At 44.4% G+C, this 16,216-nt stretch overlaps 1 protein-coding gene across 6 annotated transcripts in view; it reads left to right on the top strand.

Annotated features, from left to right (window-relative positions):
• Positions 1–16,216, top strand: part of AHCYL2 (adenosylhomocysteinase like 2) — a 198,095-nt gene that overhangs the window by 169,915 nt on the left and 11,964 nt on the right. For all 6 annotated transcript variants that reach the window (XM_043521291.1, XM_037889423.2, XM_043521301.1 and 3 more), the window contains 5 exons: positions 3,320–3,426; positions 8,846–8,962; positions 11,751–11,814; positions 13,401–13,489; positions 15,118–15,188. In XM_043521291.1, the coding sequence (XP_043377226.1) occupies positions 3,320–3,426; positions 8,846–8,962; positions 11,751–11,814; positions 13,401–13,489; positions 15,118–15,188 (448 nt within the window). The remainder of the gene's footprint in view (positions 1–3,319; positions 3,427–8,845; positions 8,963–11,750; positions 11,815–13,400; positions 13,490–15,117; positions 15,189–16,216) is intronic.

Genomic DNA, 16,216 nt, shown 5'->3' with positions numbered 1-16,216 from the left:
TTTGTGTTCCTTCTGCGATTTGGCAGCTGTCTCCTACTCTGATGTGTTACTCATTATGTGCTGTGCTGGGGATGTCACTTCAGCTACCTACCTGGAGCTAGCTGAGGGGAGCGGAGGAGTTAAGGAGGTGCAAATTTTGTCTGTAGTGATTCCCCCCCTCCCCCCCCGCCTTTTAATTAGATCCCAGTGGGGGGAGGAAACCTTGTGAAATCCTGTGCAGTATAAACCTGGGAATAAAAGGCTTTTTCCTGAATATCCTTTAGGACAGTCATGGCTCTATATTCCAGCCAGGTATACTCGCCCCAGGAGTATCACAGAAGGGACTAGACACCTGAGTGCAGCTGCATATCTTGAGACTCAAGCAAAGCAGAATTTTCTGGTAACAGTGTGCTGCAGTGCTCTTTATTGCCTGGCTGTTGGGATGCAGAGATGACAGTGACTGGCACGCTGTGTGTAACGTGAACACTCAGCACACAGAGTACAGGGGTGCTGTGGGCTAGTGGAACATACTGGATCCCTTAGACACCCCGACATACAAGCCCAGAATTGCGTGCAGAGCTCTCCATCCTTTTTGTGCACTTATTAGGATTAGCTGAGAGAGTGTAATTGGAAGTAGTGGGGATTGGGGCCAGGGTATTTGGAAGGGGACCATAAAGACAGGGATCTACCACTTGAGAATCTCTGTTAGGTGGCTTTTTCTTATCCTTTCTGTGGCCCTCCAGTCACTACACATCAGGGACCGTGGGTCTTGAACCCTGGTCTTTAGGGCTTTTTGGTGCCAGCAGGGTCTAGCCTGCCACACAGGGACTTGCTAACTTGTCAGAATGAGAGCTGAGCTCAGACACAGTTCTGGGAGATGATTGGCAGAACACTGGGGGAGCCCCAATTGGTCCACAGCCCCTATTTTAACCCAGCACAGGAACAGGAAATTGTCCGGGCAATTGGGATCCATGTTGCTCTGGATTGTGTGCCTTGTGTTGCCTGCTCACCTGGCTTCACTTCCTGGAATCCTGTACTGACCTGACTCTGGTTATTGATCTGTGGTTCTGCTCTCAAGTTTGTCTCCTTCTTCTGGTCTCCTGGTAACCTGATGCTGCCTGCCTCCCGACACTTGACTCTCTTTCGCCTCTGGCCTATTTCTGACTCTGATCCCCTGGAGTCAGACACAGCCTGACTCCTACTTTGACCACAAGGTCACACCCATGTCCCGGTCATGACAGCAGACAGTGATTATAATCACATTGTATTAGATAAAATTTTTGTCTGAAAAGCCTTGATCCATCTTGCAGATGCTTTTGTATGCCGCAGAAAACCCTAAAAATAAAACCAACTAATGTCAAGGAGTATCTGGACATTCACCCTAGTTTATTGTAGCCTGTGCTACATCATTATTGTTGATTACATGTACTTAGTAACTGCCTGGTAACTACATTTTCATGTGCTACCTTACGTTGAGTTTATATAACACCAGCCATGGGTGGATTAGAACTGTGCTTCCAAACTTTTCAGTACTGTGGCTTCTCTACAGATATTTTAAAATTGAGTGGCTCCCCAGTACCAGATACCTTTTTTTTTTTTTTTTTTAACCAACTCAGGAAGCTACAAGAGTTCAGACACTAGTTTCAAGAGGGTCACTAGACAGTTTTGCATCTTTATTCAACTACATAGTTTATTTAATTATATAATCTTATCAGTATTTTTAAAACTGTCATTTAAAATATGGATTTTTGATTTGTTTGGACACAGCCTAAGATTTTAATGACAAGAATGGGCCTGTTAAATAAAAGTTATTCCACTATTGCACCTGCTTTGATAAATCTCACGTGACACAGAAGCTGAGCCATGTTTGCTGTGTCTGTGGATTCATGTAGCTGCAGTGCAAAATATTGATTCTTCTTAGCTTGTTCTGGCAACTGGCCCTGGACACAAGACATGAAAATCCAAACATCCTCTAGTTATCATCGTATTGTCTACTTTTCTTCCTTTTCTGCTTAACTGCATTAAAATCATCATCATCTTCAGCCCAGCGTTTGCGACGTGTAGACTTAGCACTCAGTAAAAACTGTCCCATTGTAAAGTAAAATGCACCTGTCTTTTCCTCTGCCCCGCCCCATTGCCCTGTTGGCCGATGCTGGTGCCGCAGGCAGCACTGTCTTAGTATCCCTTCTCTCTCTTCTCCAGCAGGGGGCTTTCAGACAGGAGACTTCCTGCTGAAGGCGTCCCACAGCAGGAAGTCTCCCTTTTGGAAGCCCCCTGTAGGAGTGGAGGGCAGAGAGAGGCTGCCAGCACCACAGCAGCTGCAGCATAAGACGCAGACCCATAGGTAAAACAGGTGATTGTTAAGCTTATTTTATTAGTTTCTTAATTAGAAACAGAACACAAAAATGGGCATATCAATTAAAAACAAATTCCCAAACACTTCCCTGTGAACCCTTTGTGGGTCCCCAAGGGAGCCATAGCTCACTGGATTAGAAAGCTTGAGATCTTTTTCCATCTCTAATTTCTAGGATTCTAGGCTGAATTATGGTCCATAGTAAGGCATTAATTTTTCAGAGAGCACTTAACTTGTATTTAGCATCAAACCAGCATAAGCAGATCTGCTCATTTTAATTGTTTTAATAAAGCAATAAGTTTGGCTATTAACATTCCACCATGAGGAGCACATTCCATAAGGAATGTCTTTTATAATGTGGCTTTTATCTCCTTTGGTAAAGTGGTTCATTAGGAGGGACTGGATGGTTCAGGGGATTGGTGAGCTGCTAGGAAGCCTGGTATTTCTAGGTTCCAAATTCAAATCCAGCCTGGGTAGGGTGTGACCAAAAGTTACTGACTAAAGACTGTTCAGTGGCCTATGTGAAACACGATGGGTTTCCCAGTATAAAATTATTATTACAGTTGTCATTAGTTGGCCTCACTGTTCACAGTCGGAGCCGAAAGGCCAGAGACTGGGCTATGGCCAACAAACATTTCCCTGTCACTTCCAGAGATGGTCCCTCCTGCTGGAGCAAGTGAGAGGAGCTTGCACTGCTGCTGTTTGCGCTGTCCCTAATCTGAGGTTAAATCCTGAGGGCCTGAGCAGTCCCTCTCCAGCCTCATTAAACAAAAATGTAACCAAAGTGTCATTGCTCCATTGAATAGTCCTTGTCTTGGCTTTGTCTGTGGTGTTGCAACGGCCCTATGGCCTACATGATACCAAGATGTGGACTTGCTTCAGAAGCTGGAATTCAGTGAATAATTTACCTGTGGTGTTATTAACGAAGGAGGTCAATGGCCTCGCTGGATTTCAGTACAGTGACTTGGTGCAACTTTCTCATTACAGATCTTGGATGATGGAGGGGACCTGACCCACTGGATTTACAAGAAATACCCCAACATGTTTAAGAAGATCAAGGGGATAGTAGAAGAGAGTGTGACGGGGGTCCACAGGTAATGGAGCTGTATCCACAGCAAGCACATAGCCCTCTGGGCAAAGGATCCTGTGTGTGTCTCACATACTCAGCACTCACAAGAAGCTGTGACATACCATATCTCAGCCTGTTGCCTGGACTTGGATCCTACAAATACGGCCTTGCAGTAGTTTCCTGTTGCTGTGGATTAGCTCTTAAAAAATAAAAAGTCACATTTACTCTCCCCATCTAAAAATAAACTTGAAAACGTCTAATGATCTGAACCTGAGACTAGGAGGTTGGAACTTCTGAGTTCTCATTCTGATTCTGCCATTGACTCTTGTGTGAGCTTGAGAAAACATCTAACCTCTTTTTCCCGTCTGTAACATGGGAATAATACGTGCCTGCCTTGCCAGGGATGTGAAGAGGAAGGGACGGTGAGAAGAGGAGTGAGGATTGGTGTTACAGTGCAAGGGGAAAGTGTAGTTGGCTTTGGCAAAAGTGAGAAGCTTAGAGTCAATCTCAAACTGAAGTGCACGGGAAGGAGTGAGATTGTAGGAGGAAATGACTCCATAGCTTGAGGGAGGGGGAGAATTCCAGACAGACAAGTCAGCGTAAATGCGTGACACCCATACCTCAGCCTATGGAAGCAGAGGAGTGGTGGGAGAAGTGATTAACAAAGTCAGAAGGAAGGTCTGAGCAAGTGTGTGGTTTGAGCAAATCAGCAAGTCAGTTTTCAGTTGGAGGAGGTGATGGATTGCAAGGTAGGGAAGGTGAGTCAGAAGAGTAGGGAGGAATGGGAAGCTAGCAAAGGTGGCAGAGGATGAGGGTGACAGTCTTTTTTTTTTCCTTGCAGTGAGAGCATAGTATGGCTGCAGCTCTCGAAACTGGCTGAAGTTTAGAATAGGGATCTAGGCATGCTGTGAAAAAGGGAATTGAAACTGTGGAGACAGGAAGTGCTGGCTGAAACCTGATTAAGATTTCAGCGGAGGCAGGGTGAAGAAAAGGACCTGATTTGACAGTATTCTATCAGTGGCAATCAGAGATGTATGGGCAAGGCAGATGTGTAGTCAGCAAAGTAAGGTTAAGAGTAACTCCCTGCATTCTTGCTTCAGTGGCTAAGGTCTGAGTTAAGGATGCTGATGGGACGCACACAGGGAACACAAAACTCTTCATCTAAGAGGACACGTTTAGTTTTTGAAGCATTTGGTATGGGAAATCACTGTATCTGGGAGCTAACACTTGAGGCTTGTAGATGTGTCAGAGCGTGCAATGAAGGAAATACACAGTTGGGCAGTCTGTGCACAGAAGTGTTGTCCAGGTTGTGGTAAACAGTAGAGAGCAAGAAGAAAGTCTTCTGGAGAAGGCATAATTGTACTCAGTGTATATTTGTGAGAGAGCTGATAGTTCACATTCTGGTTTGCAGGATACCAGCCAACTCTTGAACACATAACCAGGGCTTTGGAGCTGTGCTCCGGCTCCGCTCCAGCTCCAGGCAAAAACCTGCAGCTCCACTGCTCTGGAGCTGCTCCGCACTCCAGCTCCAGGCTCCGTTCCAAAGCCCTACACATAACAATTGAATACTTTCAGATTCTCTTCCTGTTTGTAGTCTAGAATTTAGATTTGTTATCTTGTTTATGTTTTCACTCTCATAGTAACAGGTTTCAGAGTAACAGCCATGTTAGTCTGTATTCGTAAAAAGAAAAGGAGTACTTGTGGCACCTTAGAGACTAACCAGTTTATTTGAGCATGAGCTTTCGTGAGCTACAGCTCACTTCATCGGATGCATAGCATATCGTGGAAACTGCAGAAGACATTATATACACACAGAGACCATGAAACAAAACTTCCTCCCACCTCACTCCCCCGCTGGCAACAGCTTATCTAAAGTGATCCTCAAGTAGAGCCATTTCCAGCACAAATCCAGGTTTTCTCACCCTTCCCCCCCCCACACGTTTGTATGTGTGGGGGGGGGGGGGGGGAGGGTGAGAAAACCTGGATTTGTGCTGGAAATGGCTCTACTTGAGGATCACTTTAGATAAGCTGTTGCCAGCGGGGGAGTGAGGTGGGAGGAAGTTTTGTTTCATGGTCTCTGTGTGTATATAATGTCTTCTGCAGTTTCCACGATATGCTATGCATCCGATGAAGTGAGCTGTAGCTCATGAAAGCTCATGCTCAAATAAACTGGTTAGTCTCTAAGGTGCCACAAGTACTCCTACTCTCATAGTAGTTAATAATAGCTGAGTACTTCCATAGAGAGATGCATTTCTGTCTATTGCCAGTAAAAAAAGTTCAACACAGCACATACTACAGCATGATTGTAACTTGCCTTACATTGCAGTCAGTGTGCTGTCTGTGGCACCTTAGAGACTAACCAATTTATTTGAGCATAAGCTTTCGTGAGCTACAGCTCACTTCATCGGATGCATACTGTGGAAAATGTAGAAAATCTTTTTATACACACAAAGCATGAAAAAATACCTCCCCCCACCCCACTCTCCTGCTGGTAATAGCTTATCTAAAGTGATCACTCTCCTTACAATGTGTATGATAATCAAGTTGGGCCATTTCCAGCACAAATCCAGGGTTTAACAAGAACGTCTGAGGAACGGGGGGGTAGGAAAAAACAAGGGGAAATAGGTTACCTTGCATAATGACTTAGCCGCTCCCAGTCTCTATTCAAGCCTAAGTTAATTGTATCCAATTTGCAAATGAATTCCAATTCAACAGTTTCTCGCTGGAGTCTGGATTTGAAGTTTTTTTGTTGTAATATCGCAACTTTCATGTCTGTAATCGCGTGACCAGAGAGATTGAAGTGTTCTCCGACTGGTTTATGAATGTTATAATTCTTGACATCTGATTTGTGTCCATTTATTCTTTTACGTAGAGACTGTCCAGTTTGACCAATGTACATGGCAGAGGGGCATTGCTGGCACATGATGGCATAGATCACATTGGTGGATGTGCAGGAGAACGAGCCTCTGATAGTGTGGCTGATGTTATTAGGCCCTGTGATGGTGTCCCCTGAATAGATATGTGGGCACAGTTGGCAACGGGCTTTGTTGCAAGGATAGGTTCCTGGGTTAGTGGTTCTGTTGTGTGGTATGTGGTTGCTGGTGAGTATTTGCTTCAGGTTGGGGGGCTGTCTGTAGGCAAGGACTGGCCTGTCTCCCAAGATTTGTGAGAGTGTTGGGTCATCCTTCAGGATAGGTTGTAGATCCTTAATAATGCGTTGGAGGGGCTTTAGTTGGGGGCTGAAGGTGACGGCTAGTGGCGTTCTGTTATTTTCTTTGTTAGGCCTGTCCTGTAGTAGGTGACTTCTGGGAACTCTTCTGGCTCTATCAGTCTGTTTCTTCACTTCCGCAGGTGGGTATTGTAGTTGTAAGAATGCTTGATAGAGATCTTGTAGGTGTTTGTCTCTGTCTGAGGGGTTGGAACAAATGCGGTTGTATCGCAGAGCTTGGCTGTAGACCATGGATCGTGTGGTGTGGTCAGGGTGAAAGCTGGAGGCATGTAGATAGGAATAGCGGTCATTAGGTTTCCGATATAGGGTGATGTTTATGTGACCATCGTTTATTAGCACTGTAGTGTCCAGGAAGTGGATCTCTTGTGTGGACTGGACCAGGCTGAGGTTGATGGTGGGATGGAAATTGTTGAAATCGTGGTGGAATTCCTCAAGCGCTTCTTTTCCATGGGTCCAGATGATGAAGATGTCATCAATATAGCACAAGTAGAGTAGGGGCATTAGGGGACGAGAGCTGAGGAAGCGTTGTTCTAAGTCAGCCATAAAAATGTTGGCATACTGTGGGGCCATGCGGGTACCCATAGCAGTGACGCTGATCTGAAGGTATACATTGTCCCCAAATGTAAAATAGTTATGGGTAAGGACAAAGTCACAAAGTTCAGCCACCAGGTTAGCCGTGACATTGTCGGGGATAGTGTTCTTGACGGCTTGTAGTCCATCTTTATGTGGAATGTTGGTGTAGAGGGCTTCTACATCCATAGTGGCCAGGATGGTGTTATCAGGAAGATCACCGATGGATTGTAGTTTCCTCAGGAAGTCAGTGGTGTCTCGAAGGTAGCTGGGAGTGCTGGTAGCGTAGGGCCTGAGGAGGGAGTCTACATAGCCAGACAATCCTGCTGTCAGGGTGCCAATGCCTGAGATGATGGGGCGCCCAGGATTTCCAGGTTTATGGATCTTGGGTAGTAGATAGAATACCCCAGGTCGGGGTTCCAGGGGTGTGTCTGTGCGGATTTGATCTTGTGCTTTTTCAGGGAGTTTCTTGAGCAAATGCTGTAGTTTCTTTTGGTAACTCTCAGTGGGATCAGAGGGTAATGGCTTGTAGAAAGTGGTGTTGGAGAGCTGCCGAGCAGCCTCTTGTTCGTATTCCGACCTATTCATGATGACAACAGCACCTCCTTTGTCAGCCTTTTTGATTATGATGTCAGAGTTGTTTCTGAGGCTGTGGATGGCATTATGTTCCACAAAAAAACTTCAAATCCAGACTCCAGCGAGAAACTGTTGAATTGGAATTCATTTGCAAATTGGATACAATTAACTTAGGCTTGAATAGAGACTGGGAGTGGCTAAGTCATTATGCAAGGTAACCTATTTCCCCTTGTTTTTTCCTACCCCCCGCCCCCTCAGACGTTCTTGTTAAACCCTGGATTTGTGCTGGAAATGGCCCACCTTGATTATCATACACATTGTAAGGAGAGTGATCACTTTAGATAAGCTATTACCAGCAGGAGAGTGGGGTGGGGGGAAGTATTTTTTCATGCTTTGTGTGTATAAAAAGATCTTCTACACTTTCCACAGTATGCATCCGATGAAGTGAGCTGTAGCTCACGAAAGCTTATGCTCAAATAAATTGGTTAGTCTCTAAAGTGCCACAAGTACTCCTTTTCTTTTTTTCAAATACAGACTAACACGGCTGTTACTCTGAAACCTGTGCTGACTATGCCATTTTAAATAAGTGATTTGGTCCAAATACCCATCTTGGTAGTTGCACTTTGTAAGGCTGTTTTAAGTCTCTCGCTGTGACCAGCTCTTACTACTTGCACCTAATTGTAAGAAATGTGGGAGGAGGGCTTTAGGAACACACATATTTTGCGTTGAAAGGGCACCAAAGGGTATTGATCTGAAGTTGGAAGAGGCATGCTGTCATGCACTTGATAAAAATGTAAAGGAGCCAAGGACAGAACATGCTTTAGATTCTAATCTGGTACTGGCAATTTTTCTGGAGGGGACAAGCATAAATGCGTTTATGAAATGAGGGGCATACCTCCCATGCTAGAATTGGGAGGATGTCCACAGGTAGATGCTAACTTTGGCTTTGGAGATGTGTGCCACTCCTTACGAGCTAATCAAGAGAGGTAAGAGCATTTGGAGGCGGAACATAGGAAAACCTTTCTCAGTTCGTTTTTCATTCTCCTGTTCTCTCCCTTATTCCTTACAGGTTATACCAGTTATCTAAAGCTGGGAAACTCTGTGTCCCAGCTATGAACGTCAACGACTCTGTCACCAAACAGAAGTTTGACAACCTCTACTGCTGCAGAGAATCCATTCTTGATGGGTATGTAGCTCCCTGACTAAATAGAGCACTCTGTATGACTTCCATGCTTGGGTGTGTTTAGAATGGACAGAAGTTCACTAAACTGGGTGACTGGGCAACAAAAGCCAGATGAAATTCAAAATTGATAAGTGAAAAGTAATGCACACAGGAAAAAATAAACCCAACTATACCTATATAATGATGGGTTTTAATTTAACTGTTACCATTCAAGAAAGAGATCTGGAGTCGTGAATAGTTCTCTGAAAACCTCAGCTCAACACGGAGTAACTGTCAAAAAGGCTGACGATATTAGGAACTATTAGGAAAGGGATAGAAAATGAGAAAATATTATAATGCCACTATAAAATGCATGGTACGCCTACCCCTTGAATACTGTGTCCGGTTCTGGTCACCCATCTCAAAAAGGATACAGTGGAATCGGAAAAGGTTTAAAAAAAAGGACAGCAAAGATTCTCAAGGGTACAGAACTGCTCCGTATGTGGAGAGATGAAAAACATTAAGGGTGTTCAGCTTAGAAAAGAGATGGTTAAGGGGGGATACGATAGTGGTTTATAAAATCATGAATGGAGTGGAAAAAGTGAATAGGCAAGTGTTGTTTACCCTCTCCCACAATTCAAAACCCAGGCTCGCCCCATTAAATGAATAGGCAGCAGGTTTAATACAAACAAGAAAAAATACCTTTTCACGCAATCCACAGCTAACCTGTGGAACTTATTGCCATGGAATGTTGTGATGGCCAAAAGTATAACTGGGTTCAAAAATGAACTAGATAAGTGCCTGGAGGACAGGCCCATCAATGGCTATTAGCCAAGATGGTCAGGGATGTAACCCCATGCACGTGGTGACCCTAAACCTCTGACTGCCAGAAGCCTGGAGGAGAAGACAGGAGTAGATAACTCCAAAATTGCGCTGACCTGTCCACCCCCCTGAAACTCTGGTACCGGCCACTGTCTGAGACGGGATACTGGGCTAGATGGACCATTGGTCTGACCCAGTATGGCCATTCTTAATATTCTAAGGGGTCATGTGGAAATGTTAAAGTTTAATTTCTTGTAAGAACACAGGATTTGCCTTAGTGGCTCAGACCATTTTTCCATTTAATCTAACATCCCATGTCCTTCATTGCCTAATACCTAATGTTTCAGTGGAAGGTAGAGATTCCCCAATATTGTACCTAATCAGTAGCGCTCACGCTGTGCAGGGGAACTGGGACAGAAACACTTCTGATCTTGTGGTGATCAGCCGATGCCTTAAATCAGAAGATTTGTTCCCATCAGTTTTAGGGTCCAGCACTGCAAATCCAGCCCCAGCAGTAGACGCTAGCCTCTTGCATCAGTGAATCTTGTGCTTTCATTTGTTTTTTTCTTTCCTTGGATGACATGAGAACAATGGTCTTGTGACTAAGGTACTGGCTCAGACTCAGAAGATGTGAGTTCAATTCTTAGCTTGGCCATACACTTGCTGTGTGGCCTTGGGCAGGTCGCTGAATCTCTGTGCCTCAATCCACCATTGCAAAAAGGGATGATAATATTTCCCTGCCTTCCCAGGGTGTTCAAATACAATCGATCTCTCCTGAGCCCTTTACAAATTCTAGTGATGCAGGGCATATAGGTGACTAGATATAGAATGACTTATGTCAAAGTCTCTTGGGTGCCTTTAAAGTAGTTTTGTGAAACTAAATGGCTCTTAGGGCTAATACAACTGTTTTATATAACTACTGTTACTTACATTGTAGCAGCACCTAGGCGCCCAGTCAGGGATCAGGGTCTCATTGTGCTGGACAAAGTACATGAGTGTAATGAAAACACTGTCCCTGCCCCAGGGGTCTTACAGTCGAAGGAAGAATTGCTTCCAGATTTTCAGCATGACAGAATGAGAAGTTAGGTGCACCTGTGTGTATGTAGCATGTGTTAATGATCAGTGACTATTTGCAATGTAGACATTCAAAACCACCTCCTTATTATCTCGCTGTGTCATGTTGAATTGTAATAGACGTAAGTAAACTGAGCTCTAAGATAAAGCCTCTCTCAGACCTCTTAAACTGGGCCAGAGAAAATCTGTGCAAAAGTGCAGCTAAATCTGCAGGGATTTCTGTCTAAATTCATTGAGAAAGTAAGGGAATTTTGCCTTCCCCACTCTACTAACCTATTCACTTTCATGCTAAAAATAGGCTGTAATGTAGGACACTCTTAGGGAGAGCTAAGAAGAAACAGACTGGAAGGAAGAGTCTTATTTGTACAAATCATCAGGATTGTGCCAGGAAACCACTGTTTGTCTTCCCTAGCAAGTCTCTTCTGGGTGCCATTGTGTAGAAAATTCTCCTTCGTTCTAGCCCCAGGCCTTGGGTGGTAGCACTCTGTGCTACCATGGGGAAGACTGGTTCTGGAGGGGCCTTGAGGTTCCCACTTTGTGATCCCCAGAAGAAACAATGGGTCAGATTTTGCCCTTGAAATACACACTTGTAATTCCCTTTCAGATCCAAAGGATTTACACATGTATCCATTTAGACCATTATACTTCGGGGAAGAAATCTGGGATTCTTCCAGTGGTCCTGCAAAGGAACATGGTCAGCCCACCAAATGCAGTGTTGTCTGTGGGATGGAATAGGCTTTGACAGAGGGAATTTCCCATCAGCTGAGCCCAAAAACCCTGTCTGTAGCAGCACTAGTCTTATTTCTGAGACGTTATCATTATTGCCCATTAAATACTGGCCTGTGTTAAGTTTTATACCCTGGTACTGGGGATTGCGTCTAATCTCTGTTGTTTTAATTCTTGCACTTTTTCTTAGCCTTAAAAGGACGACGGACATGATGTTTGGAGGAAAGCAAGTGGTGGTCTGTGGCTATGGAGAGGTAAAACTTTAATATTTCATCACACAGAATTTGCTTTGTGTGTTACATCGAGTGGTTGCTGCACATAAAATTAGGGCTTCTCTTCTCGTAGCTTGATCCTAGCGTTCTTTGTATCTCCGTGGCTTCTGTCTTCATCTGCAGTTATCTTAAAACTTGCTTTTAAAATAATGGGCCCAATTAGACAATAATGAAGGGTTTTTCTCCTGTTACAATTTCTCTGCATTTTTCTTTTCTTGTACCAATAGAATTTTAAAAGTACGTAGAAATTTGATGCTGGGGCGGGGGGCGAGATGTGTGCTGTGGCATTGCACACTGAAATATGGTCAAGAAAGATCAATTAATCCATCTTAATGTTGACCTGCCAATGAGCTTTCACACCTGATCTGGAGGGATCATCTCTGTAGATGAAAATGGGGAGTTCAGTCTCCATATTCCAACCCCCTCCCTCAGCTGGGGCTGCCAACATGTGGACTAGTTAGTAGCTGTTACAGTGGGGTGTATTCTGATCTGGACTGAGAACCCCCAAATCATTTCACATGATTCAAACATCAGGTGGTTCGACTCTGATTTAAAAGTGGAGTGCACTTGGTGATCACTTGTTCCAATAAGCCTGTGGAATGATTGCACAATCAAACATATTCGGGGAATTCTTGGCCAGTCAGCCATGCCCTTGAATTCCACTATGAGGTTTCCTGAGTGTGTAAAGGGTAAAGTTAGTTAACACTGGGAAATTAAAACATTGATATTGAGCTATCCAAATAGATTAAAGGTTGTAAGAACCCCTTAGGTCTGGTCTGCACTTAAAACTTAGGTCAACATAGCTACAGAGCTTGGAGTGTGAAAAATCCACATCCCGTGCACTGTAATAATGTTAACCTAACCCCTGGTATAGACACAACTGGGTGTATGAAAGAATGCTTCCATTAACCCAGTTACCATCACTCGTGGAGGTGGAGTTCCCACAACAGTGGAGAAACCCTTTTTGTCACTGTAGTGTGCATCTATGCCATGCGGTTACAGCAGCATAGCGGTGGCCACATAGCGATGCCACTGTAGCATCAGTTGTATAGACATGGCCTTAGACTTTCCCAGAGTGAGAAGTTTGGTGTTTTTTTTAATGCACCAGGCTTGCTGCTTTCTAAGGGTGGGAGGTATGAAGAAGAGGAACTGTGTGGTACTAGAATGGAATTTTTCAAACATCTGGTTATGTTGTTACTAAAATTAGGGCCTGATCCAGATCCCTCGCGTTCCTGGAATTAAACCGAATCCAGGATTTTAATGCAATGCTCCCTAGTACCGGCCACAAAGTTTGGTGCAGATCCAGCCTCATCTAAAGTTGGGTTGCATTTGGCTCTGGGGTTTTGCTTTGGGTCCTATCTCTGGCAACACTGCGGCAAAGTTAGTTATGCTCCATATTTCAAGGGACTTTTTTTTCCCCCGTGTGTTAAGTTCATCATCCAGCAGCAGGGTGTGGCTTGGCTGAATACAGAGAAGGGGGGATTTTCACTGTGCTTGCTGTACTATTCCGTGCACTGTGGTACTCTTGGCATCTCATCCTCTGCCCTTGTGCTCGTCTCCCTCTGCAGGTTGGAAAGGGCTGCTGTGCTGCTTTGAAGGCCATGGGCTCCATAGTGTATGTGACAGAGATCGATCCCATCTGTGCCCTGCAAGCCTGGTAAGGGGCAGTGGGGAGTCTGGTTCCTTCCATAGGTGGTACTCAGTCAGAGTAAGACTGGGGCCAGGATCCCGTCAGTGTGAATCGCTCTCTGGAGGAGTGCTGAAAATAACTTTGTCCCAGCTCCACAGGTTCAGGGTGATCCCTTGCTCACAGCTGCTATCAGTAATGGGTCACTTTCCTCAGGAACAGCCTGCTAATCTCTATCTACTGATAAGCCAGCTCAACTATGAGAGATAGCAGACGTTTTAAGAGGCAGTTGAAGGTTTAGTGACCGTGAGACTGCCAGATTGTTATGGATTGTAGTGATATTAGAATTTTAATTCTGAATATCATATTTTGCCCCAGTTTGTGTTCAGTGGGGGAGTCCACTGAAGGAACATGTCAGTTTCTCACATCATCCAGTTACAGATCATACATTCCAAATCCTGGTGCTGTATCTGGGGCTGAAAGCACAGAGCTATCCTCTCATGTGCGGGTGTTGCAAAGATCTCTGGCCTCATTTTCTCCAAATGAAATCTGGCTTATTGTGGAAATACCACTTATGCTTAAGAACTGCAGCAAAAAGGGGTTGGAAAGGTACGGTAGTCATTTTGCAAAGTACCAGGAGATTTAGGGCCTTGTTAAAGACACCAGCTTCTTTTCTTCTAACGTCTAACTTCCAAAGTGCAGTTATGGTCAGAAAAGTAACTAATAGGCTTTGCTTACTCAGCAGAGCTGATCCATGCATCTTTGATCCTATCTGCTTGGTAACATGCACAAACCTGCAAGAGACGATCCAGCTGTAAAGGAGTGAGCTGGTGACCTTTCTGCCTTATGCATCAATTTATTGTTAATTTGATTGCTTCATACCAACAATATATCCAGCACAGTACAAGTCACAAAGATAGACAGCCCTTTACCCTGTAAAAGACAGCCATAGAGAGGATGGGAGACACAGAGAATCCCAGAGGAGGAAACAACTTGTGTTTGTGTTTTATTGTAATTATGATCATACACCTCATGGGCATCATAGAAGTAATATCGCAGGAGGGATTTTAATGAGGGGGATTGGGTGGTTACCATGGGAAAAAATCTAAACCCAGATGTTTCAAGTCAGAAGTCCTAGAGTTACATTCATAAATCCATATTTAGGATCCTAAAGAAATATGGCCTTGTTTTCAGATATGCTGACACCTGCAATTGCCACTGAAGTCAGTAGGAGCTGTTTAGGCCACTAATTTTGGTGCCTAAGTATGGAGTTAGGCAGCCAGGTTTGAAAACGTTGACCTAATTTCTGTATTATTTGTAGAGATGGATTTTCAGATCCCAAGTGCAGTTTGCAGGGTTGACAGCTAGAAATGCCATCTTGGAATATACTTGAAACTCTTTGATCTGGAATGATAGAGAACATGGAACCCCACAGTGTCACTTTCAAAGTGTCACTTTCCCCATAACCCCACTTAAGGTCCTCTAGCCAGCACTGTTCTTGATGCTACTACAAATCCATCAGTGTGCTGCATCAGGCATTCCCAATCTCTGGCCCCAGAGGGTTAATGTCAGTAGCTGAGACTCACATTGGGGTGTTTGAGTCTGGTACGTTTCAGCCAATCCTCAGATTCTATACATTTTTCTCTGTCCTCTCTCAGTATGGATGGATTCCGCCTTGTGAAACTCAATGAGGTTATCAGACAAGTTGACATTGTCATCACCTGTACAGGTACGTGTATCACAGGGCAGTGGGAGTAGCTGTAAGGTGAAGTGATAGAAGTGACCACTAGATAGGCTGGTTAAACCCCTTCCCTTGGAGTTGGGCAGCGATAGAATAAAAATAACGGGTACTGATAGGATACTGGTAAAGTTGCTAACTCCCAGCAGTCGATGATAGCCTGCCAAGCAAGGAGGCACTTTCACATTAGATGCTGGTCACAGACCCATACGCTGTCATTGGCTGCTGGAGCTTTGGCTCTGCTCATGACAGTCCAGGAACACACTTAATCTGTCACCTTTAGCTTGCTTAGCTTGGGGAACAGCAGCCAATGGAGCTGTGAAAAATGGCCAGAGCACAGCTACCTGCACCCAGTAAATACTGCAGAAGGCTGTTGAGTCTACTTCAGACTCTTCCCACAACCGAGAGCTGTGTATGTCCAGTATGGTGAACACCTTAGCTCACATGAGGTGATAAGCAGCTACGGTACATGAGACTTTGACCTGCTTGTTTCTAGACCTTCACAAAGTTGGTCTTCTCTAAGCACCTAAGAGTTCAGACACTCATTAGAACAACAAGAAGCTCGTGCATCTGCAAAACTGGGCTAGGCATTTTGTGAGAGCAGGCTCACTGCTATCCTCTTCTCTGAGAGGTTCCCGGTACTTCCTCATTGCAGAAATACAGTGAGGACGCTCAAACTATTTTAGTCCTTCTGGGCTGTGGCTCGGAACAGGAAGTACCATGGTTCAGCAGAACAGAATATAGTGTGTGCAGGCACTGGAGGGGGAGCTAATTCAAACCCCAGAGAGTTTAATTTGAATTTGGGGTGGAAGTTCCTTGGGGAGCAGGGTTTTTAGTCTATTTTATCTGAATAGATTCGTGCATACCTCTCATTTGCTGGCCAAAGAGCCAGGTTCCTACTTCACTGTGTTTGTCTGTCTCTGTGTGTATGTATGTAATAAATTTAGTTTTTACTCTAGTTTTTGAAAATTCATGAAAAAATGAATGCCTTTTTCCAAAACTTCTCATCAAGTAAAACC

This window comes from Chelonia mydas, chromosome 1 (genome assembly GCF_015237465.2).
Source record: "Chelonia mydas isolate rCheMyd1 chromosome 1, rCheMyd1.pri.v2, whole genome shotgun sequence".
NCBI lineage: Eukaryota > Metazoa > Chordata > Testudines > Cheloniidae > Chelonia > Chelonia mydas.
The sequence above is the reverse complement of the archived record's forward strand: the minus strand, read 5'-3'. Positions and strand labels throughout refer to the sequence as shown.